The sequence below is a fragment of the Marmota flaviventris genome, chromosome 12, assembly GCF_047511675.1.
Source record: "Marmota flaviventris isolate mMarFla1 chromosome 12, mMarFla1.hap1, whole genome shotgun sequence".
NCBI classification, from domain to species: Eukaryota; Metazoa; Chordata; class Mammalia; order Rodentia; family Sciuridae; genus Marmota; species Marmota flaviventris.
In genome coordinates, this window is record NC_092509.1 from 100,071,734 (window position 1) to 100,096,041 (window position 24,308).

The window sequence follows — 24,308 nt, forward strand, 5'->3', positions numbered from 1 at the left end:
CCTTTTGTCACTGCACCACATGTTCCCTGGGTGATCTCCCCCAGCCCAGAGCCTTGACTAGGATCTCCATGCTTATTGTTTTCCAAATCTGTATCTCCAGTTCTCCATCTCCACCTGCCTCTGGGTATTTGTTCATGGATTTGGTACAAGAATCTCAAATTAACTTGTCGAGAGTTGAACATGAATCCCACTCCCACCCTGGTCCCTCCTCTATCTCCCGAAATTCTCGACTCTGCCAAGAGCATCTTCAACCACTCATCCACCCAGAGAGACATGAGGGTCCTTCTCCATGGTCCCCCACAGTGACTCTCCCCTCCTCACACACATTCCCTCCGTCGCCACATCCTCTTTTCCACCTCGGGAACGACTCGGAAACCTAACTGCTTCTTTCTTTTGCCAAAGCTGTGGCCTTGCTGGAGGTTTTTTCTGATTGCTCCCACCACCATTGGGCACACGTGTTGAAAGGGAGCGAGGAGAGAAGGCATGGGAGGGCGTGCATGGCAGGGAGGGTATGTGGGCAGAGTGCAGGGGAGGACTTGGCTGTCTCATCCAGGGATAGTGGCGTGATGGCACAGTGGGTTTTGACAGGACAGGCAGGAGGGTCAGGGGAGAGGGAGAATTCCCTCAGGGAGCTTGGATTTTGCCTAGCAGGAAATGGGAGGCTGTGAAGTCTGTTGAGCGGGGCTGGGGTGATGGAGATGGCATTACAGGAAGGCAGAGAAGGTGCTGGACCAGGGATCTCTGGACTATGGGCCTCAGGCCAAATCTCACCTGCTGCCTGTTTGGAAGGAGGTAAATAAAGTTTTATTGGAACACAGCAATACCTGTTCATTTCTGTATTGTCTGTGCTGCTTTCCTGCTACCGTGGCAGAGTCGCAACAGAGATTGTATGGCCTGCAAAAGCATTTACTGTATTTTTTATAGAAAATGTTTGACAACCCTGCAAAGGCTCAGGAGTTCTCAATCTTGGCACAATTGACAGACACCTAGGGTTGGATAAGTCTTTGTTATGGAGACTGTGGTAGGCATCATAGGATATATAACAGTGTCCCTGATGTGGCCACTGCATTTATGTAACACCCCACCCCAAAGTTGTGCCAAACAAAAGTATCTGCATACAATGCCCGGTCAGGAGAGCAGGTTGATATCACCTGCCAGACACACACCTTGCAGGCCTCTGCTGTCGATGACCAGGAGACCAGCAGTGTAGGGACAACGGAGGAGGCAACTGACACAGGGCTCGATGACGGTGAGGGTGGTGGACCCTGGTGCTGCTTTGCTGTACCTGCCCCCGTGAGCACTTTGCCTGCGCTAGGCCCTCGAGCCTTCTCAATGGTTCCACAAGGTGGGCACCATGTGGTATCCAGGATGAGAATGTGATCAGCACTGCTTTACACAGGAGAAAGCGAGGCACAGAGGAAGATTTACTCAGGCTCACCCAGCTAACTTGTCAGAGCCGGGTCTCGAGCTCACAGTCTGGCTCCTCGGCCAACAGGCTGAACCACAAGGCCACACTGTGATATACCTCGGTTGGTGGAGTGCTTGCCTCGCATGCACAAGGCCCTGGGTTCAATCCCCAGCACCACCAAAAAAAAAAAACAGTGAACATAATTGATGTGTTTTGGTGTTGTAATGGATACTGGAGCAGTAGAAAATAGACATTTTGAACTATCTCCTTCCTACTTCCAAACCATTTCATTTCTTTCCAACCATAACCGGCTCGAGAATCTCTTCAGGTTCCTTTTATATGTCACACCCAACTGTCCTGTTAATTCCCCAGCAAGGCACATATATTAATCAGGATAATACGACTTGGACTGTCATGATGGTTGCTTTTCTCTCGGTGTTAATATTCTCTATCACTCTACCACATTTTAAAAGGAGTGATCTCTCACCCCTGTTATGGAGTGATCAGAACCCCTTTCCTGAGGTGTGGCGCCATTTTAATTCCCCATTTGGAGCTGACAGCGATTCTGTCATCATCCCGGTTATTATGTCCACGGAGAGTGCAGATGCTGCGAGGAGGAATGGGCGGGAGATGGATCTGGAAAAATGAAAGAAGTTGGAAGACATTCATAAAGGAAAACAGTCCTTCTAGGGACAAGAGAGAAGGCTGGGCTGGGGAGAGAGCTCAGTACGTAGAGTGCTTGCCTTATATGCACGAGGAGCTAGGAGAGAGAGAGAGAGAGAGAGAGAGAGAGAGAGAGAGAGAGAGAGGGAGGGAGGGAGGGAGGGAGAGGGAGAGAGAAGGCTGGAGAGTCAGCTTCAGGGGCAGCGCCAGAAGCCATGCTGGAAACCTGTCTTTCAGTTCCTCGGATCAAGGGCCTGCTGAGTTAGGGCTTCAGTGTGAACACCAGTCAGTTGGCCATCTCTGCAGCAAGAAGAGACAGTGTCCGTCTCACTAAGATGACCTGGACAGGAGACAGAGTATCAATAAAATAACTAAGACTAAAAAATAGGGTTTAAATTAAATCACCCCGCCAAGTGGAGGAGGGAGGTAAACGTTATACCCCGAGGGCCAGGATGGAGTGGGTGGAGCCCGTGTGCCTCTCCAGGTAGGAGGGCTTTTAGCACTGGAGAGGAAGAGGTGTGGCGGGGGCAACCTGTGCCCACACACCTGCTTGCTTGGCCTTGGTCTGGTGCCAGGGAGTCACCAGGTAGTGGCAGGCAGCACAGGGGAAGAGTGACAGCAGGCCCTTCAATCTGTTCCATCTAACCCAGAGTCCTTGTTTGATCAGCCCCATTTTTTTCAAGTTCCCAAGATGTGAGGGGTACAGGGACTGCCAAGCAGAGGGGACCTGGGGAGGGGGGCACTGAGAGAGACACGTGACAGAGCAGGGAGCGGTGGGGCACCTGCCTGAGCAGGGCTGGAGAGAGGGTGCAGAATAGTGGGGGGACAGAGGGCAAAGTCCTCCGAGGCAGGACCTGCGTGCGGGGGGTTCACCAGGGAGAGTTCTCTGGGTGGCATCCCTGTGAAGGGATGAGAGGAGCAGATTGGGCAGCAGGACACGCTCAGCTGTGCCACAGCTGGTACCTGGGGACCTTGCATGTCTCATGTTGGGGCCAGGGGACTGGACCTTTGCTCCCCCTCCGCCAGCCGTTGGATGTGGGCTTCTCTGGAAAGGAGGCCTCTCTCAGGCACAGTGACTCCCTTGCTCCAAGGGCGCGTCCCAGAGGGGCCTCTGCAGTGCTCTCTCAGCAACCACACTCCCACACCTGGGGACGTTCTGTTCCTGGGACCTGTGGGGGTGTCTGGGTGGCCCCACAGAGCATCCACAACAACAGGGTGGGTGTCCTTGTTGCCACTTGCCCAGAGTGCCAAACATATGGGGAACGTGCGAACTCTTGGTTGAGCCTTGGCTGAGGTCGTCGTGCGTGGACTCAGTAGGACCTGCACGTCCGGGAAAGGGTCGACGGGAGGGTAGATGAGATTCGTAAACCCTGCTCTAGGGTCGCTTGTCTGATTGATCATAGATCTCAAGGGTTCGGGGACCAACTGGAGAACGTCCAGACCACAGTGACGGGAGGCTGTCAGTCACTTGGCAGGACTGAGTAAAGCACCTGGGGACACGGAGTCTGGAGAGGGAGAAGCCAAGGGGAGACTTGCTAATGACCGTTCCAAGCAACTTAGACTTGCCGTGTTCTTCCTTGAAAATCAGGCCCAAGAATAATAGTTATAAATTAGAGAGAAGCAGATTTTAGTTCCAAAAAGTTGTTTTTAAACGAGTGCTTTACCCTGTGAAGAAATAAAATGCTTTGGATCATAACCTGAAATCTCTGAAAAGCTGGGCCCCAGGCTCCCAACTGGTGCCCATGGAGTGTGTCTGCAGGGAGGGACGTGGTCTCAGGTCTTGTGATTTTTATGATGGCGCAGGGTCCAGCCTTTCCCTATAGTCAGTAATAATCTCAATAGCACTGCCCAAAGGGTCCAGCCTCTGAGTCTTCTGTGGGTTGGAGACCTCACGACCTTACAAGGCAAGGCTCTTCATTTCTGGATGGTTCTAATGGAAGCAGGGTCCTCTGTTCCCTTCTCCCCAGAGCAATGCTCACCATCCCCCATCACTTAAATGGAAGAGAGACAATCAAAAGCCAAACGTTGCGGAGTGGCACTTCCAAACGCTCCATTCTTCTTGCTGCCTGTTCTGAACAATTACTGAGCCACACTTTTTGTTCCTGGCCGCTGCATCAGTGGTGTGGAGGGAGAATAAGGCTCCATCTTGGAGGATGCTAACAGACCCAAGAAATCGCACAGCACTCACGGTATCCATGAGGCATGGAGGACAGCGACTGTGGCTGTCTTTCTCTCTCTTGCCTCTGGCTGGGCTGTTACAATCACTGGACTTCCTGATGCCTCCACTTGCAGTCAGCTTGACAGAACGGATTAGGCTGTGGCTGGAACATTCTACAGCAGCCCAATCTAACGGTGGCAGTCCCAGCGGCTGTCATTTGTATGAGTGAAATTGAGGCTGGTGGGAGATGCATGAGGGACAGCCACGGGGATCTGAAGCCTTTTGTTAGTACAGAGCCCTGGAGCTGTCGACCACTGTGCCCAAGTCCAAGGTCAGAGTGAACACTTGCTAGGCTTGAAAGACAGAGAGGCTGGTGCTCATAGCACAGGGACACAGAGATGCAAAAAGTAGAAAACACATTTTGAGCTGATGAGTGAGATGCCTTCAGCAAAAAAATGGACTGTTCCAGGCAGCATCCCCAAATCCCAAATCAGAAAAAGTTTTGGAAGAGAATAACAAAATATCTGTGAATTTTTAACTATGTCTGTGAACGCTCTTCGTAGGAAAGATCAAGACGGGGAGTACAGAAGGAGTTAATGCTGCCAAAAGGATTAAGTGGAATAAAAATGGTGTTTACAAACATACCAGGGAAAAGTAGCGCTTGGGAAAAATAGGTCCATAATAAGTAAAAGGGATTGAAATCTACTGCGAGCCTAACGAGACCCGGGCACTGAATTGCTTTTTCCTATCTGTCTTTTACATGAAAAGCAACAAGAAAATGTCAGAATTGTGGTGATTTTCAGGGGAGACTGTGAATGAGGGAAGGGAGTCGGAGAATGCTGGGGACCTGGTAGGTGGTCCCCCAGGGGAACCTCAGCCCCTCTGCCTGGCATGCGTGACACTCTCTGACCTCATCCCAGGCCTTTGTCTTCCACAGCCCTGGGGCCTCTGCCACATGAAGAAGAACTCCTATAACCCTCACAAACCATTCTTAGGCTCCCTTCACCATCAAACTTCACCTGCCCCGATGTCTCGGTATCATCGTTGCTGTCCACCATTTGCAAGGCCGGGAGACGCAAGCCTTTTCCCTCTCCTGGTCTCCTTTTCCAAACCCCACCTCAGGCATCATCTTCCTGTTTCCCCCTCTTGTTCTCGGCTGCTACCACATTTTCCCTCCCTCCATTACGTACCTCCCTTAGGTTATATCAGTGTATGCCTATCTCCCCTCCCCCACCCCACCCGCTGGGTCACGAGGCCAGCTCTCTGCGCTGTGTTCCTGGGTTGTCTATCACAGTTCCAGGCTCCAGGTAGAAGCACTGTTCTTACCAGGCTCATTAGAATCTTCTTGGGTGGATTAAAGCAAAGGCATGGCCTGGCCCCATATAAGACCTACCAAGTCAGCAATTTCTGAGTTTAAACCCTCCCAGGTGATTCTGGGGGCCCATGACGGTTAAAACCACTAGTGGAAGAGTCGTCCAAGTACAGTTCCCCGGCCAGCAGTGTCTGTGTCACCTGAGAGCTTGTCGATATGGAAATTCTTCAGGCACCCCAGACCTACTGACCCAGAAACTCTGTAGGTGGCGCCCCAAGAGTCACATTTAATAAGCCCTTCAGGTGATTTCGATGCACACTGAAGTTAGAAAATCTCCGCTTTACTACAGGAGTGCTCAGAACTCACTGAACTGGACCGTTGATACATTCATCCTGACTTCTCTGTCCCTCCAATTGTGTGGCCCTGGTTGCTTCCCAGAATAGACGCAGTTAATAAAGCCAGGCTTCTGGAATCTTGTTCTCTATCTTCCCCCTACTTCTTCCCCACAGGAATCAATTAATAAGAAACCCCACATAACTCACAGGACTTTTCTGCGGATTTGCCAGCCCCTGAAGACGGAAATTGGCAGAGACACTGCCTTGTGTTTATCTACAGCAGGAAGCTTTGGGGCTTGGGTAGTGCTCAGCGCCCCTCGACTGGCTGCATTCATCTTCCTGCTGAACTGTCTGGTTACCTTCTGTCTGCGTCTTAAGACTCCTTTTATTTAGCACAACAAAACGGCCTCAGATCTTCCCCTTATTACATCCTACTTCCGTGAGCTCATCCCTACCCAGGCTAAACAATCAAACTCCACGATCCAGAATGAACCGTTAACTTGAAGGTCTTCCTCTGGTGGATTCCCTGGCTCAGTGAGTGGGGCCGCCGCAGCTGGTGTCAACGCAGAGATCCGGCTCTCCTGGGGGCTTCCCCTCTCTCCCGCATCCTCGCAGCCTATCCATCTCAAGTCTTGTCCTACTTCCTCAGCTCCACCTGCACTGTCCCTGTCCTCTCTCCTGCTCCCTTCACCTGGCCTTCTCCTTCCCAAGGAGGACTTCCCTCCCAACCTCCTGCCCACGCCCCTTGCTTCTCCCACTTAAACCCAGCCCCTCTCCATCACCTTTCGCCACAAAGTTCTCAGTCCTTCTGCAGCGCCAAAGCCTTCTGTCCTGCCTCCTACCACTGTGGGGCTCCAAGGGGACAGAACCACCGACAGCGATAAATCTCTGTGATTAGACGCAAGGTCAAGTCCGGAGAGGACCGCACCTCCCCACGTCTCTGAGGAATCAATTGATGTTTGTCCTTCAAAGTTAACTTTCCTATATCTCCTCTGCGAAGCAGTCTTGGGCCCCAGTCCCCAGGAGACACCTTTCCTCTGTGCACCTGTAGCACCCCGGTTATCCCTCCGTTGAGCACATTTTACCAAACGTAGGCACCTCCTCGGGCTTTGATAACCAAGTGTCACTAACTGGGTGGTTTGAAACAGCCAGAAACGTCTTGTCTCCCGGATGTGGAGGACAGAAGTGTGAAATGGAGGTGTCAGCAGGACCAGGCTCCCTCTGAATCCGCCCTCCAACCCTGGGGCTCCCCAGGTGCTCCTCGGCCTGTGGATGCCTCACTTCAAGCCTCCGGCCTGCCCTGGCTTCCTCCCTATGCGTTTGTGTCTCTGAGTGGTCCTCCTGCAAGACTTGGTCACACTGGATCAGGGCTGCACCTCACTCCAGGGCTGCCTCATCTTAACTGTCTACGTCTACAAAGGTGTCATTTCCAAACAAGCCCACATTCTGGGACACAGGGCTTGGGAAAAAATAACAACAATAAAGGCCAGTCACAGGGCGTGCACCTGTTATTCCAGCAGCTTGGGAGGCTGAGGCAGGAGGACCACAAGTTCAAGGCCAGCCTTAGCCACTTGGGAAGGCCCTGAGCAGCTGAGAGAGACCCTGAAGTCTTCTGCAGCCTCCCCAGCTTCTCCTTGCTCACTCCATCCCTCCTCAGTCTCTACTCTCTGGCCTTCTCCCCATCAGGCCCATTAGCCCCTTGTGGCTTTACCAACTCCTCAGCCAGTGTGCACACCTCATGAAAAACCACTTTAAAAATACACTGATTCATCCCAAATCTTTGTCTTGTCCATCGTCTGCCACCCCTGCCTGACCCACCCTGAGTCCCGCTTTGAACGGCCTCTGCTTGCGCCTCGGTTGCCTGAGCTTCCTGGGGCCACGGAGAGTCCCATAGAAACTCGTTGTGGGTCTCCATTCTGTGCATCCAAACAGGGACTCACAGTGGCATTGCACCTTCTAACTAATGTTTTGTCATGTGCCAAAATCCTTTCCAATGTCCCCAAGCACCTGAGCTATGCTGGCCCCTCACTCTTATCCCTGCACCTTGGATCTACGCGGCAGATCACCCTGACTTCCTTCCTCTGACTTCTCATCTTTCCTCCTCACCCCAATCCACCCCTGTCTGAAGGGGATGTGTCCTCAGTGTCCCAGTTCTATTTTCCACCTGAATTCTCCATTCCAGCTTTGTCATTTCTGCAGCCTTGACCCCTCCCTCTTCAGCCAGTTCTTGTACCTTCTATTTATACCCAGGCCCCCCTAAGCCCTATTCAAATGTCAAATGATCCTTTGACCTTTTTAACTCTCCATATCATTTTTCTCATTTACTTTCATTGCCTATATTTTTAAGGAAAATATATACATACGTTGCCTTTGCTTTTGTCACTAATTTGTTAACGAATGTCGTTGTTGCTGGAGTTACAATTATTTGAAATTTTAAACTTGACTTAGCAATCTTCCTCTTCCTCTTTCTCTCACACACACCATGGTCATGGAAATGACATTACATCCTCCGGCTAATTTGTAATCTCCAGAATCCGTCATTACAGTTTGCCTCCTCCTGGAGGCTTTGCTCTGTGTAGAGTTTGGCCAGAGGCGGATACAGTGCTGGAAAAGGTTTCCAGATCCCTGCCCACAAGGGGCTAGCGGTCTGTTGAGGTGGCCACGGGAACACAGAAGAGAAGAAGTACATCACAAATACTTTCAGGTTGCAAAAAGTCGACAGAGGTCCACAGGCAGGGGGAGGGGTGCTAACCTGAAATTTGGGGTGTTTCTCCATTGAAATTGAGGGATGAGAACGTGCCAGTCAGGTAGGAGGGAGGGAAAGAGCCCCCCAGGCCTGGGGGACCCTGAGGGCCTGGAGGAGGGAAGTGCCAGCACCTTGAGGACCGTGGCCACCGTGGCTGTGTCCTGATAAGTGGGGGGAGCGGATGGGCCAGGCTGGCTGGCAGGCAGGGCTGGGTCTTGCAGCCTGTCCCCTGGGTAAGGATTGAAAGCCAGGAGGCAGGACGGTGCCCCCTCCCAGAGCCTGGCCTGTCCTCCTTGAGCACCACGTTCCTTCCTCCAGGACGCTCCTCAGCTTGGAGGTGTAGACTCACTGACCGCACAGTCTCCACCCCTGCTCAGCCCCACCTCACCAGAGCTGCTGGATACATATTTGCTGAATGAATAAACAAATAAATGATCTTTTCTCACTTATCTTTTGATGATCTTGGCGATGTGGCCTCTCTGAGCCTCAGTGATTGACCACTGGAGTTTGTCTCTACCTTCGTCCCCAGACCCTGTCCCTGTTCTTCCCTCTGTCACAGCCAGCCCCGTGCTCCCAGCTGAGACTCAGCCCTCTCAGCCCAGCCTTTTCCCTCCTTGCTCCTCTACCCCCGCCCCACGCCCACAAGCATCCTTTGGAACTGCTGGTTTCAGGGGTAAAGCCATTGTCCTCTTCCTTCAAGCTCTGAGCTGTGAGGCCATCTTAAACCCCTTCCTGGCCCTCAGCCTCTGCTGAGTAGCCACCAAAAGAGCTGCCTGATGAGGCTCCTCCTCCCAAGTCTGCATCTCCCCACCAAGTTTGCCCCTAATCATTCTTTTAAGCCCTGATGGCATCGGGTTGCTCCGTGGCCTCTCTGCCTCTGGCCTTCTCTGGCCCGTGTATCCTCCTTTCCCAGAAGCTGTTTTTCAGAACCACTACTGACCACCCAAGTGCAGATTCGCCTTCAGAAACCACCATGAGATGACTGACCCCCCACCCCCCTTGTGGCCCCTGCACCTCAGAGGGACTGAACCTTTCCTGTTCCTGATGTCGCCTGTGTCCACCTGTCCCTGCACCTTGTCCCACACTTCCTCCTGCTGCAAGCCTTCCCTGCTCTCTGCATCACGAACACCCGGATTGGGCCCTCTGGTCAGAGCTTATCTAAAACAGCTTTTCCTGCAGGAGGCTCTTCCGTGACGGCTGAACGGGATGTGATCCCTTCTTGCGTTGAACGCACTGGCTCCCTGTCACTTGGACTCTCCTTTCCGAGTGTCCTCCCTTCCTTGGCCCTTTAACCAGTGCATCTCACAGCTCCCTTTGTCCTCCCGTGGCAGCAGGTGGTGGGCATTCCCAGATGTCCCAGAAAGGCCCTGGCTCTGCCACCTGTCAGGTTGTGACTCTGGATAAACTGATTTCATCTTCCTAAGCCTCTCTTTCCCCACCTATTAAGTGGGAATAATATAATAGCCGTACTTCAGGGTTGAAAATGAGAACTAAGTGAAGTAATAAATGAAAAACACTGGCTCATTGACTGCTAGTTAATATGCAACGGTGACTTTTACTTGTTCAGTCATAAAAATCGACAAACTCAATGCCGTGGTCTGTTTACTTGTCTTTTTATCCCACTGGACCATGATCCCAGACAGGGACCCAGCCTTCCATTTGTGTACCTTGCTCTTCTCCACGGCGTCTGGCTCATCAGAGGTGCATAATAGATGCTTGGGGAATGACTCAGTACATTAATGAAGTCCTTGATGGCAGAGAATGTGTATAAATCATTCCTGGGTCCCTTGATGGTGTTTAGCAAAGTGTTTTTACATGGCAGTTGGTTAATTAATATTTTTCAAGTAAATAAATAAATGAATAAATGAATGAGTGCTTCAATTAAAAGTGAAATTTGCTAAATATATGTTGAATTGAAACAAATTAGGAGCTAGGAGAGGACTGGGAGGAAAGGGCAAAAGCTCTGTAGAAACACGATTCCTTGGTGGACATTTTATTCTTCCCTGGTTTATTTACAGTCAGTTCCCCCTGGCGTAAGCTGAGTCTTCTGTGTCACCCCTGCGCCCCTCGTCCTTTGTTTTTCTCTTGCATGAGGGATGGAATATAACACATGTGTCTGTAGAGGAGGAAGCCGGGTTCTGCACCCTCCTCTGTAGGGAGAGGGTGCATTCCACTGTGAATAGGCGCAGAACTGTTTTTCTTGTGCAGAATGGATTTATGCCAATCCATTGCCAAGCTCTGGTCCTGTTCATTTGTGAGTAAAGACAGTGTCAGGGACACCCAGCAGGCTGCGTCCATGGACCAGAGTAAGTGAGACTAACAAGCTTTCAGGAGGACTGAACTTGAGACCTGGCTTGCATTAGCCCAGGGGGAAAAAAAAAAAAAAAAAAAAAAACCTTTAGATGCAGAATCCAGAGAGAGCTGGGGCCGGGAACGTGACAACTGTATTTCAGTGATTGTGCTAAAACTCCATCCGTTCATTCACTTAATCTTCTTGCAGTGCCCTAAGGAACAGATAGCTGCTGTTACTGCCTTCCCACAGGAAAAGAAAGTGAGGCGTTTATTTGTGTCAGTTTCATGTAGCCAGCAAGGGACTCAAATCCAGACCTTGAACATGGATGCACATGTGTCTGACTCCAGAACCATCCACAAAACTGAAGCCAAGGTGACACCTTCCGGCCATGGTTTGTGTGATGATGACAGGCCCAGGGGTCTGCAAGGGACCCTGCTCTTGGCTGACTCCCTGCATAAGTGCTTTCTATACAGAGCACCTGCCAGGAGGGGAAGAGAGGACAGCAATGGCAAGTCCCACCAGCCATCTGGCCCTCCAAACCCCAAAGGACATGCTGCAGCTATGACAATGTGAGCTTGGTGGCTGTGTGTGGTGTGTGTCACACGTGCACAGCCACATGTAGGTGGGTGGGGGCTGGCATCTGTTCTGGTGGATGCATTGATGAATGTAGGAAGATCTCAGTTCTGTATCACACTGTTTTAATGGAAATGTGTAGCTTCAGAAATCAAAATGTCTGACATGGTACAGAAACAAATGAACGTGTTATATAATCGTAATGAGATTTGGGATATCTTATTTCATCAATAAAGGGGACAGGAAGGAACTCAATATGCTTCATCTCTCAATATTATCCAGAAATTTTTAAAAGTGGGTTCCAATGAATTCCTAGGCTGCATTGCAACTTCTGATTTTATGACAGTTATATTTTACAGAAGGCCAGGTACATCTGTAAAGATGGCTGTGGTGCACGTGTGCATAGGCTAGGTAAGCCCTTGGCCAGTGTGTAGGTTCAAGGCTATCTTTGTCTATTTTCTGAAGCAGCTTCTGCCCACAGTGGTGACAGGGGCAGAGAAGGATGTACGAGAAAGCCCAGGCTGTATGATAAACTTTAAACCTTGCTTCTGCCCCTTACTAGCTGTGTGACCTTGAGCAACTTATTTAACCTTGCTGAACCTTTGTTTGCTCTGCAAACTGGGGAGAACACTACATAGCTGTGGAGCACTCTAGCTGTGCAAGTGTACATGGATGGTCCTGAGCATAGTGCCTGCTTGGCACATGGTACATGCTCAGTAAATAGCAGTGACTATGATCAGCTTTTTCTGACTCATTCAAGTTTTTTTCTCCCTTCGCCTTAAATAATTCTTGATCTCAAAATATATAAGGAAACGCAAGTCTCAGCCAACTTTCCCCATCCAAGGACATGTGAACTGCCCCTCAGCCATCTGTGATGACCCCTGAGTCAAAGGAATATCTAGCCTTTCCCCTAGAAGTCAGGCTTGGGGAATCCAGGGAGCAATGTCTTCTGCATAACTGGGGTTCATGCTAGTGCCCCCCACTTCCCTTCTTTTCTGACTCACTTTTTCTTGACAAAAAAGACCAAGTGTGAATTTTATGTTTGTGTACATACTCATGTATGTGTGTATGTATGTTTTTTTATTGTCACTATTAGAGACACTGCGTGTCCCTGAATTGCAAAATCAGTGAGTGGGGTAGCATTTTAACGTTTTGCTCTGTACTCTTCCGTTCTTCCTTCCTTCCTTCCTTTCTTTTTTCTTTCTCTCCATTGAGGATTGAACCCAGGGGTACTCAACCACTGAGCTACATCCCCAGCTATTTTTATTTATTTATTTTGAAACAGGATCTTGCCAAGTTGCTTAGTTCCTGGCTAAATTGCTGAGGCTGGCTTTGAATCTGAGATCCTCCTGCCTCAGCCTCCTGAGTTGCTGGGGTTACAGGCATGCACCCCCACACCCAGCCACTGCTACTCTACTTTTCAAAATGATTTTACAGGCCTCCAAAATTTCTTCAGGCAAAATTTCCTTTTAACATTAGAACCTGAATTCATATCAACTTGTAAATGACAATAGTTAACATTGACTTGGAACTTGCTGTATCCCAGGTTGTTGAAAGTTATTTGCATGTGTTAAACACTCATTGGATCCTGTGAAGCTGAGGATCTGGTTAGTATTCTTTCCCCCTTTCTGCAGAGGAGATGATGGGGCCACACAGGCAGTGCTTGTGTCATAGATACATGCACTCTTGCACAGGTTTTCACAGCTACATGTGCACTTGCACAAAATATAGAATGAAAAGTGCCCCAAAAGTTGATTAGAAAATTAATAACCAAGATTCTCAAGAATCTGAAATTGACTTGCACACAATTTGTTTGACAACGTACAGTTCATGTGAAGCTGACTGCACTTCATGGTTCTCACTTTACGCATGAAGAAAATTACGTATGGCACCTCCCCTAGAAGCCATTGCCTAGAAGGTATGGAAGGTGGGCTGAGATGGCGGTCCTGTAGTGGGGACCTCAGTTTTCTTGCCTCGTTATTATAAGGATGCCCGAGTAATCGGCACAGGGTCAGGCAGGTAGGTGGACGTGCTGGGGGGAGCTGGACTCTGATTGCATCTATTTTCTCAGTTGCGTAGGAAGCAGGTTATTAGCTGAGGGCAAGGATAGGGGAGGAGGTGCCAGAGGTTTGAGGAGAAAGAAGAAGGTATGAAATAGTGATCTAGAGAGAGGGACGGGGAACGGACAGGGAAAAGGCAGTTTGATCACCCAGCGGTGTTGAGAGCCACTTGAGGTGAGTGGTCAGAGACTGACAATGAGGCCGATCAGTGTGGTCGCCAACTGCAGTCATTTGTGCAGGCTCGGGAATGTTGCCAGGGGTCCTTGGGTTTCACCCCCGTTGGGGGTTTCGGGCGAGCGTGGTGAGGCAGTGAAGGGTGTGGGAGTCAAGGTTACGTGGAACGGAGTGATTACAATGAATGACAGAATTTAATCTGAGTTAAGTGGGAGCAGAGGACGTGAGGTGGGTGAGGGTCAGGAATATGCTGGTAGAATGAGAGGCTTTGCAGCCTCAGGAGGGTAGAAAATTGCTGTGGCATTTGAAGGAGTGAGGCAGGAAGGTGAGAGATGGGTCAGGTGGTGGGATTCTTGGAATCAGGACCAAGAGGGGATTGCAGACATTGGCAATGTGGGATATGACGTGGAAGGGAGGGTGGGAGACAGGGTCGTTAGAGAAGAAAGGCCAAGGAACTGGACGGCTTGAGCATTAAGTACCATCTTAGTGGACGCTGAAGTCACCAAAAGTTATGGAGAAGCATTGGAGGAGCCAGCGATCCAGGCTCTGAACAGCGGAGGGAAGGTGAAGCGGATCAGTGTTGGCATGGCTGTCGCAAGGAGCAGATGTGAGTAGAATAGTCTGGTGGCATGAAATAATGGTGCCTCGCTGCTTTACTGGTCAATGATGAATATGCTACTTTTCCATAGAAAAACTACTCAGTGAATTTGATAATCGATTAACAGACATTTAATAATGAAGACAATCACATAAATATCCAATTTTACTTTACACGATTAGCATGTTCAAAGGTAACGCAAGTTTGTAAAGTAGACCATGATGGTCACAATGTATTTTTTAAATCTAATGTTAGAAAGACGTCTTCTATTCACCAAGTGGGAAAGTGAATTGTCATGGGTAATAGCTCATGTTTGTTGGGTTTATTCTATGAGCCACAAGCTGCCTAGCATATACCTGCTCTTAGGATTCCCGGTTTTAATGTGTCCTAGGTAAGTAGAGTCCAAGCGAGTCAACTGGATATCTTTTATCTTAACCACTGAAACACGCCCACCTTATCTAAACTCAACACCCTATGGCTACATTTCTGTGTTGGCACAAATGCATGCAGTTGGCACTGCACCCGCTGGTCTTTTAAATCCCTGACCCCTGAGCTCAATGGGCTCTGAAGGCTTCTCTGGAATCTGCATTTAACCACTCGGGGTGTCATTTTACCCACATTTTACCCTCTGAGGTTGTGAGAGGCCAAGTGACTTACTGACAGTCTCACCCAGGACTGAAGCCCAGGCCTGTCCAGCCTCATTTTTTTAAATTTATATATGAGAGCAGAATGCATTACAATTCCTATTACACATACAGAGCACAACTTTTCATCTCTCTGGTTGTATACATAGCGTAGTCACACCAATTCATGTCTTCATACATGTACTTTGGATAATAATGTCCATCACATTCCACCATCATTTCTAACCCCATGTCCCCTCCTTCCCCTCCAACTCCTCTGCCCTATCTAGAGTTCATCTATTCCTCCCATGCTCCTGCTCCCTATCCCACTATGAATCAGCCTCCTTATATCAAAGAAAACATTTGGCATTTGGTTTTTGGGGATTGGCTAACTTCACTTAGCATTATCTTCTCCAGATCCATCCATTTACCTGCAAATGCCATGATTTTATTCTCTTTTATTGCTGAGTAAAATTCCATTGTGTATATATGCCACATTTTTTTTTATCCATTCATCCACTGAAGGACATCTAGGTTGGCTCCACAGTTTAGCTATTGTGAATTGTGCTGCTATCAACATTGATGTGGCCGTGTCCCTGTAGTGTGCTGTTTTTAAATCCTTTGGGTATAGACCTAAAGCCATGCTCGTTATTGAGCACCTGCTACGGGATCCTTTTGCACAACCCTCTGAGGATACAGTGGTCCTGATAGCAAGGCCTTCGTAACTGGTGAGGGGAAATGTTGACCAAATATTTAATGTATTAATCATAGCTACAGGTTCTATAAAGAAAATGCAGGACACCACAAGAGAATATGACAAACGTACACAATTTTGTCTTGAAGTGCCAGAAAAGTCCTGTCTTAGGAAATCATTTTTATGCTGAACTTAAAGGATAATATGCATTATCCAAGTAAATTGGAGGTCAGAGGGGAGGATCCCAGCTGGAGAAATCTCTACAAAGGCCCCAAGGCCCTAAGGGGTCCTATGTAAACTTTGGGCATGGTTATCCATCATTATCACATTGTTTTGATAAGGCCACAGGTTTACCAGACAGTCTAGGGATCAGTCATCATTCTAGATTCCTATTTCTCCCAGAACTGGCAGTGATAGGGAATACAGTAGCACATCACCATCCCCTGTCTTTTCATCAGGGTAAACTGAGGCACTGGAAGGCTCAGCCAGCGCAAAGCTAGAAAAGTCATTTTCCCCGTTTCACCCCTCTCCCCTTCCCACGTGTCTTGCAAACTCCCTTTCTCCAGAAGCACTTCTGAATAAACCTCTGTTCCATCTTTGTCTCACTGCTCCCTTCTTGGAAACACATTTATCCAGTTAAGAGAAGAAACATTGCTCAAAATCTTCTCACATTACATATGGAGATGACATTCTATACTGGGTCCCCAAAGTGTTGTGAATGGCTGGGCAGAAATTTTGGAATGCTTCTCCCAGAAACTTAGCCTAATGTAGGCCACCAGCAGGCTTGAAAGGATGCTTTGTTATTTCACTAGGAAAAAAATTATGTTAATTTGTGAAGTGCTCCTGGTGGTGATAGGTGGAGGAGTATAGAAGTTCAGAAAAAAATTCCTAGTTTCTAAAAAGCTCATCATGAAACATATGGTTCATCATTGCCTCCAGCTGAGACATTCCCTCTGCCTCAAAGAGGATTCAACCCCCTCCCTGACACACACATACATACATAATACATGGAAACACACATGCCCATATACATTCTTGTGGTCTCTACCCCTCCCATCTATTTTCTACGTACCTATCTACCTACCCACCTATCATCTTGATTGTTCCTCTTACCTCCCAGGTGATGTCTTCCACAAAGAAGTCCATCAGCTGGCATGCTGGCCAGCAACCTCTGAGCAGGGTTTTCTGTGCTCAGTTAGGTGGGCAAATGGGTTAGTTCCTTATCAAAGAGCAGCATTTAAAGCCCCCTTGTGCAGAGCAGGAGGAGTCCATTTTCCCCTGAGGGAACCCTTATGAAGGGATTGTCCAAGCCCAGGTGTGGCAGGGTGATCTTGTAGGGCTTTTGCTCATTCAGTTGGCTCTAGGTTTCATAGTGGAAGAAGTGCCCCAGCAACCAGGAGGAAGGCCAAGCAGCAAGTCAAGGCCATGGTTGACGTGTGGCCCAGCACACCCTCAGGACTAAGGCAGAATATCTGCAACTCTGATGCATCCTCAGGGAGAGGAGAGCTGGGGAGAGAAACTGAATGCTTGGAAATTGTCAGTGATTAGAGTAGACTGAACACACTGTGGGTATATTCTGAGACAAGAAGAGAAAAGAAATGACAAAAGATGACCCTTATTTCTTGGCATCCACAGTTGTGTGTGTGCCCTGCTGGCTGCTGTACCGCTCCAGTGGGGCTCCTCTGAGCTACACATGATGCCTCTGCTTGAGGCAACGGGTCTGGGATGGTTCCTGTGCATGGAGGGCATCTGTAGTTGCCCATGGAGGAGGACGATCTTCAGGGTCTCAATTAGTCAGAATGAAAGTCTTCACCACCATCCAAATGACTTCTGGTCCGGCTGATTTTCCCAAACTAACTTGTGAGTGCATTGCCAAGTGCAGGGCAGAGAATGTTAGAGGCCACATGTCCAAGGGGAGACGCGAGACAGAGGTTCAACCTCCTACCCCACATCTGGCCAGACCCCGCCGGGGGGTGGGGGGGGGGCTCCTCCATGGCTGATCACCCTTCCCACAAAATGCAGATTGACACTGTCCTCTCAGTGGCGCCCCTGCTTCTGCTTTCCTCCACGAGCAGATCCAGAAAAGCCAGTGGAAACGGCTTCATCTGCTCTTACCCTTCTCCTCGCTCCACTTCAGAACCAAATGGGAGCTGTCATGTGCTGAGGTGCTTCTGCTCCCCGGCCCAGAGACTGCTCCCGGTGCTCGTCAGACCCAGGAAATGCCAAGCAGTTGTTGGGTAGATCACTCTTCCCTGATGACGAGGAGGGTGGTCTCCCCTGAGGTCTGAGCCCCAGAAGACAGGAGCCAGAGATGCTGGAGGCCGTCCGCCATGTTCATTAGCCACGTGGAAGAGTAAGGCCCCAGGGTAGTGACAGAGCTAAGAAGGGAGAGGAACAATGAGAAGGTGCTTTAGACCTGGCTTCCAGCCTCCCAGAGACTACTTCCCTCTAAGCCTGGGTATATGACGCGGTGAGGGGCCTCTATGTGGTGAAGCCACTTTGGTTTTCTTACTTTAAAACTCAAAGAACCCTAATATAGAAATCACAGAAACCTCTTTCAGTTGGTCCCAGGTAATCGGCTTTTCCTGTTCCCTGTGGCCTCTCCAGTCGTGTGGGCCAACCTCCCCCACCACATGTTCCATGCACCCCGGAGGGTTGATCCACCACGCACCAACACCGCTCAGCTCGCGGTCTGGGACTCCACTCTTTAACACTCCTTCTCTTTAACGTTCCCTTCTTTTTGTGTGAACCCGGGTATTTCTTCAGAAACACTGTAGATTCCTTTGAGGGCAAGATTCTCTTTGATCCAATTCCTGTTGTCTGGTATCACAGTTCACACACAGTCCTCCCTAACTACCTGCTAAACAAGTATGAGTTTCTGTCTCTCTGGCAGATCTTCCCCGACTAATGGAAGGAAATAAGTAAGTTCCCTTTTCTTTCTTGCCAATGCAAATGCAACTAATTTCTCTCACCATTTCACAGTATGTTCTTCCCCTTGTCTTTACTTTCGTGTCAACATTGCATAATTAGCTGCCCTATGACATGATCACTGGGCAGTGGGTGGGGGAGCCTTGGTCACCCTGGTCTCCTCTTCAGCTAAAGCCTTCTGTTGGCATCCCCTTAGGGACAGGTACTTCTTCCTCTAAGGAAAAGCAGGAATCACTTCTTACATAGGATTTATATTTGAGTCAAGTAATTAGTAAATTAAACTTAATAAATGCTTTGAAGGCATTGATGAAACACCAGGTACCATTCTGAGCATCTCAACTATATTAACTAGTTCCTCCTTTTAACCACCTTGCCAGGTAAACATGTTTGCTACCATCAGCCTCATTCAATAGGTGAAGATGTAGGGACTCAGAACGATTGGGGAATTTGAGCAAGTTGGCACAGGGATTGGTGGCCGAGCTGGACTTCATAATGGGCAGGCTCCTTCCACAGCTCCTGCCCTAAGCACTAGGCCTTGCCACCTCTACCTGGGATCAGGGCGGGGTCCATGCTGCATATCTGTGCCCTTCCCAGCATGAGTTGACTGTTTTCCAGAGCATCAAGAGTAGGTCTCTTTGACCTTTATAAGCAACATGTGGATGTGTGCATAATAAATGTCTCCAAGCTCATTATTCATTAACTAGGTCCTGGATGCACATTTATTTGTATCATTCAATGCAGTTAATTATTCACATTGTAATCAACACCAGTCCTAAGTTTTGTCTTCTCAAAATATATTTCCAAACCACATAGAATCTGTGCCAAGAATTCACTCTAATTACACATCGTACCAGTTTTGAATATTAGAGATGACTTGAAGGCAAAATGTGTGTTATTTAAAAGTATTCAACTTAGAGTAAATAAATGTGATTCTCTCCAAAAAAGAGGAGACAAAGTTGCATGTCCCTTTTCTCTTTTTATTGTCCTTTCTAGATGTCCGAAAGTATATGGATTATTTTTTCCTCATGAATTGTAGACATTCTTAAATTAATGCCTATTTTTATTTGCCCATAAGCTATCACTTACTATTAAGCAGAACAGAATCAGATGCAAACCCTACTCTGTGGATTCACCTCCAGTAAACAGAACTAACATAAAGAGCATCTGTGGGGGCACTGATTCTTCCGTGCAAGGGTTATTCAGAGTAGCATTTGGGAACATTTTGGAGCCTTGGGGTATCTCTAGATCAGATATTATTCAGGAATAATGTATTTATAAATAGTAGGCATTAAAGTGAACACATTCATCCTAGCTGCTCCTTTATATTGCTCCAATGGCCTCCCCTTATGACTATTGACTCCAGGAGGAGGTAACTAGTTGGCTGGTTGATGGTTTAAGTTGATGGTTCTGAACCCTATTGGACCCAATACTATTTTTCAGCAAATATTTTTAATCTCTTATCATTCTTAAATGAATTTCATAAATAATAAAAATCCATATGCACAAAATTTCAACAAATAAATATGCTTAACAGTAATTAAAGGAGGAGAAATAATAAGGTAATTGACAGAGCTGGGAAAGTAGCTCAGTGATACAGCGCTTGCTTAGCAGGTGCGAGGCTCTCAGTTCCATCCCCAGAACTGGCCCCCCCAAAGAAAGTAATTTATAATGATATAATAACTATTTTAATTCGTAAACACTCTGTTGCAGTAGAAGAAATAATAAAGTTGGAAGCCATTTGCACCTAATACAAAATCACCAAAATGTAACATATGCTATAGAACATGATATACACAAGAGCAACAGAGACTAATGTGGCTGCATTGTAAGAGGACCCCAGTGATTACACAATGTATAATCTTCCATTTACATAGTAGTTATTTACCTGAAAATTCATCTTCTTCACCTTTAAAACTCTGCAAACTATTCTGTGTTTATATGTAAATGGAGTTGTCATCTAGGCTCAGGTCATTATAAGCAGGTTTTCAATACTTAAGGAAATGACTATAATGGCATTTGAAAGCTTGTAGGATGTGGGAAATTTTCCAGAGCTCTCCTGAGCCATCCTAGCCCTTCTTTCCAAATGTAAGTAATGCCCACCTATCATGGTATCATCCGAGAACATCCCCATACATTTCCCCAAATGCCCTCGACTGGGTGATACCAAGGTTAATGCCTAATATTAGATTTAGCCCAAAATAATAACTGTACCTTCTTCTCCTGACTTTTTGAAATCCTTGGAAAATAAAGGAACTTCTACAGTAAAATCCTCAATAATTGGATTAGTTTTAAGACTGTAAGTTTCGGGACTCTGAGGACTAAGGCCCTCCAGTATGCACAATAGCTCAGTACTCAACACAAGTTTTGGGCTTCACTTGGTCTTGTTTGAATGAGCAAATAATTTTGGGTTTAGATATCTGAGCTAGTAAACCAGATAGCTACTTTTCTACTTTCTAGCACATGTGGTAATACCTAGGAAGGCTTAGAGTTATTTAATAATTATTCTAAAATACTATGTCAGTTGTTTGTTTGAATGAGTGACATCAAAATGTTTGAGGCTATTTGGAAGTTATCAAGAACCCTGAATCCTCAAGCCCTTTTAAGTAAGGAGAGAAAACACATTGGAGGCCCTGTGTGAGCAGTGGCCCTTGACCTAGGGGGTTTGCTGAATCTTTGCAGGGGTCTGCTGGGCAGCTCTTCTTGACCCTGTCAGACGTTGCCTCCATGGCAAAACTGCCCGGTCCCAAAGGTCTCCCTCAAGAAACCTTACATCCCTTCTTAAGCAGAACAGAACTAGGTTTCTGCAAATGTCCATTTGAAGGACCATCAATATGGCTGGGTGAGCTCCCGCTTAATATTTCCTCTGTGCACAGTTTCTTCTGTGCGCAGTTCCAGTGGTCATGCTATTACATTCTGCTTTCCTAACGGGTCAGAGATTTTTACGTTGAGCATGTTCCTGGTCAGATTCTAGGATTCCAGGTCACGCAGGCGCACCTTTGTAAGTATCCTGAGGGTGGGAACTGTGTCTTCTTCATCTTTGGGTCTTTACCATCCAGCGTGGTGCCCGGCACGAAGGGAGTGTTTGTTGAGTGGATTTTAATTGAATAATGTTTCTCCTTTTAGGCCTTGGCCTTACACAATATTTCAGCGAGGCTTTGACCTGGTTTTGGGAGAGCAGCCCTCTGATAAAATATTCAGGTAAGTGGTTGATTGTCCAGGGTTGATTGCCCCGTGTCCCACTTCCCACCAAACTTCCTTTCCTAGCAGTACACTATAAAATGGGAAACAACTAGAGTTGTTCTGCCCACCTAGAAATACAAGCACTTGCCCCCCAAGCATGCGCAGTGACAGCAAGGACCACTTAGAAGTCGGATTCTGTTTGAGGCCTGGTTTCTTTTCTCACCAGCTCTACGAACCTCAATAATTTACTTAACCTCTTGGAACCTCCAGTTCCTGCGTTTGTTAAGTGGGGCTTTGTTACACGTCTGGCTAGATGATTGTGAGGGATATACGAGATAATGCAGGGAAGGTCTCTGGCACAGAAACTGGCATAGAACGGGCAATTAATGTCAGTTTCTGCCGCTCTGTTCTGCATCTAATTTGCACCTTCCTCATAGAGACTTAGATTATTCAGAATTAATCGCTCCCGCCCCTGCCTCCCCTTTTCTAAACTCTACCTCGTCATTATTTTCTTTTATCTATTGCCCTCCTGATCAGAGTTGATGCTTCTAGTCCCTCCCAAATCTCTACCAGCGTATCTGTGAATAGCACATATTAGAAAGGCCCACCAGCCCAGGGAGAATTTGGGTGCCAGCCATGAACTATTGGATTTTCAGAAAGCTGAATTCACAGCAGGCCTTATCTGGAATACAAGCTCATGTCCTGTCTCAGATCTTAAACTTAGGACATGCCAGTCTGTCCCTTCACTTAACGTACATTTGCTAAGAGCCAGAGATTGAACTTGGCCTGACAGTGTGGACAGGAATAGAGACCCCTCCATGAGCCACCCTGCTAGTAGACAAAGGGAACAGTCCTGCACTAGTGGCTGATGTCAGAGGATGAATTCCACCTCCGCATGCATTGTTGGAGAAATGGTGATCCGCGTGGGATGGGACAAATGCAAGCCAGCCTGCCTTCCTTCCTTCCTTCCTTGCCTCCCTCCTTCCTTCCTTCCTTCCTTCCTTCCTTCCTTCCTTCCTTCCTTCCTTCCTTCCTTGCCTCCCTCCTTCCTTCCTTCCTTCCTTCCCCTGAGGTTTGTCGAGGCTCACGCACTACCACCTCTTTGAGTCCTTCCCCAGACCCTCCCTGTGGGCTATTCCTGGCTTAGGTATTCATCTTTGCTCCTTTGCTGGCCTCTGGAGTTCATACCTCTTTAAAGCTTCTCGTCCCCCTGCAGGGAGCGTGGGATGGGCAGGCTTGACCCGGGCAGTGTTCTCCCTCCTTCAGCATGCTCTTGGCTACGTGTGGATTTCCAGAACTACGTCCTCAGAGGTCCTCTCCTTGCCCTTTGTTCTCCTGAGGGTCTTTCCCAGGGCAGCTTGGGTCATGTTAATGACATTGGCTACGGGCTGCTTTTGAGTATTTGTGCTCTAAGAGATGCCAGCTGAATTCCTCGGACTGTGACTTGGTCATTTAAACTTTCCAACAATGACTTACCGTCTGTGACTTTCCCCTTCCTTTTTCCTACTGCTAGTCTTCCAAGGCCTTCCGAGGGCAGTAACGTAAGGCAATGGGGAAGCAGGTGGAGTTTTGCTGATTAACATGCTCAAGTTCCCTGTTCCCTAAAAGCTGGTACTAAAGAGGGCTTTTAATGAAACTGCTATTAGGGCAGAACTTGCCTAAAGCTGTGTTTCCATCCCCACAAACACTGTTTATGTTTGCACACTCGGCAGCCAGCTGGATGGGATACCTAAGTACCCAAAGGTGGGCAGTTATGTAGTGTAATCCATGAGGTCAACCAAATCAGGATCCACAGGGTTCAGCAATAAGTGATTACTAGTTTTCGTCCCTAATATGACAATAACTAGTCTCTCAAATGGAAATCATAGGTCATAGTGTGCTTATTTTAGGACTTAGAAACTTTATTCAAAACTTCTCTGGAATCTGAGTCAACCACCTACCAATGGCTACTCTGGAAGGGTCTCTGACCTGGTCAGTGTCTGTAGTGGGCCATTTGCCTGCTGGCCTGCTCACTCATGTCTTAGTGTCCTGCTGAATTCCAAGCCAGTGCACATGTCTCTGAACCATCGAGTAAAACTGAAGCTCTGATATTCAAATCTTTCCATCACCGAGTGTCAACATCAAACTCTTTTTAATTAAGCTGCTCTTCTCATTTGGAACCTTCTGTTCCTAATCAAATCTGTCTTCTACCTGATCCACTGCCCCCAATAACTTGAATATCACCTCTTCTGCACATTTTCTCATACACTCTCCTTTAATAAGAAGGCATCTTGTCCTCCTAATATTAACATTACCCTTTTTCATGGTGTAGATGAACTCTCTAACCAATCATTTCTTGACCCCTACTTGTGCAAAATCCTGTTTCAGATGCTGTAGATATGACCAAGAAAGGCCCTGCTTTCAAGACTTTATAGTTTAGCCAGCACCGTGGAACAGGCCTGCAATCCCAGGTAGAAGGAGAGCAAATTCAAGGCCAGCTTCAGTTACTTACCAAGATTTCAGCAACCTAGCAAGGTCCTGTCTCAAATAAATAAATAAAAAGGACAAGGGAATGTAGTAGCTC

The 24,308-nt window shown here is 47.9% G+C and overlaps 1 protein-coding gene across 2 annotated transcripts in view; it reads left to right on the forward strand.

Annotated features, from left to right (window-relative positions):
• Astn1 (astrotactin 1) overlaps positions 1-24,308 on the forward strand; it is a 283,759-nt gene that overhangs the window by 170,542 nt on the left and 88,909 nt on the right. For both annotated transcript variants that reach the window (XM_027934944.2, XM_027934945.2), the window contains exon 9: positions 21,689-21,763. In XM_027934944.2, the coding sequence (XP_027790745.1) occupies positions 21,689-21,763 (75 nt within the window). The remainder of the gene's footprint in view (positions 1-21,688; positions 21,764-24,308) is intronic.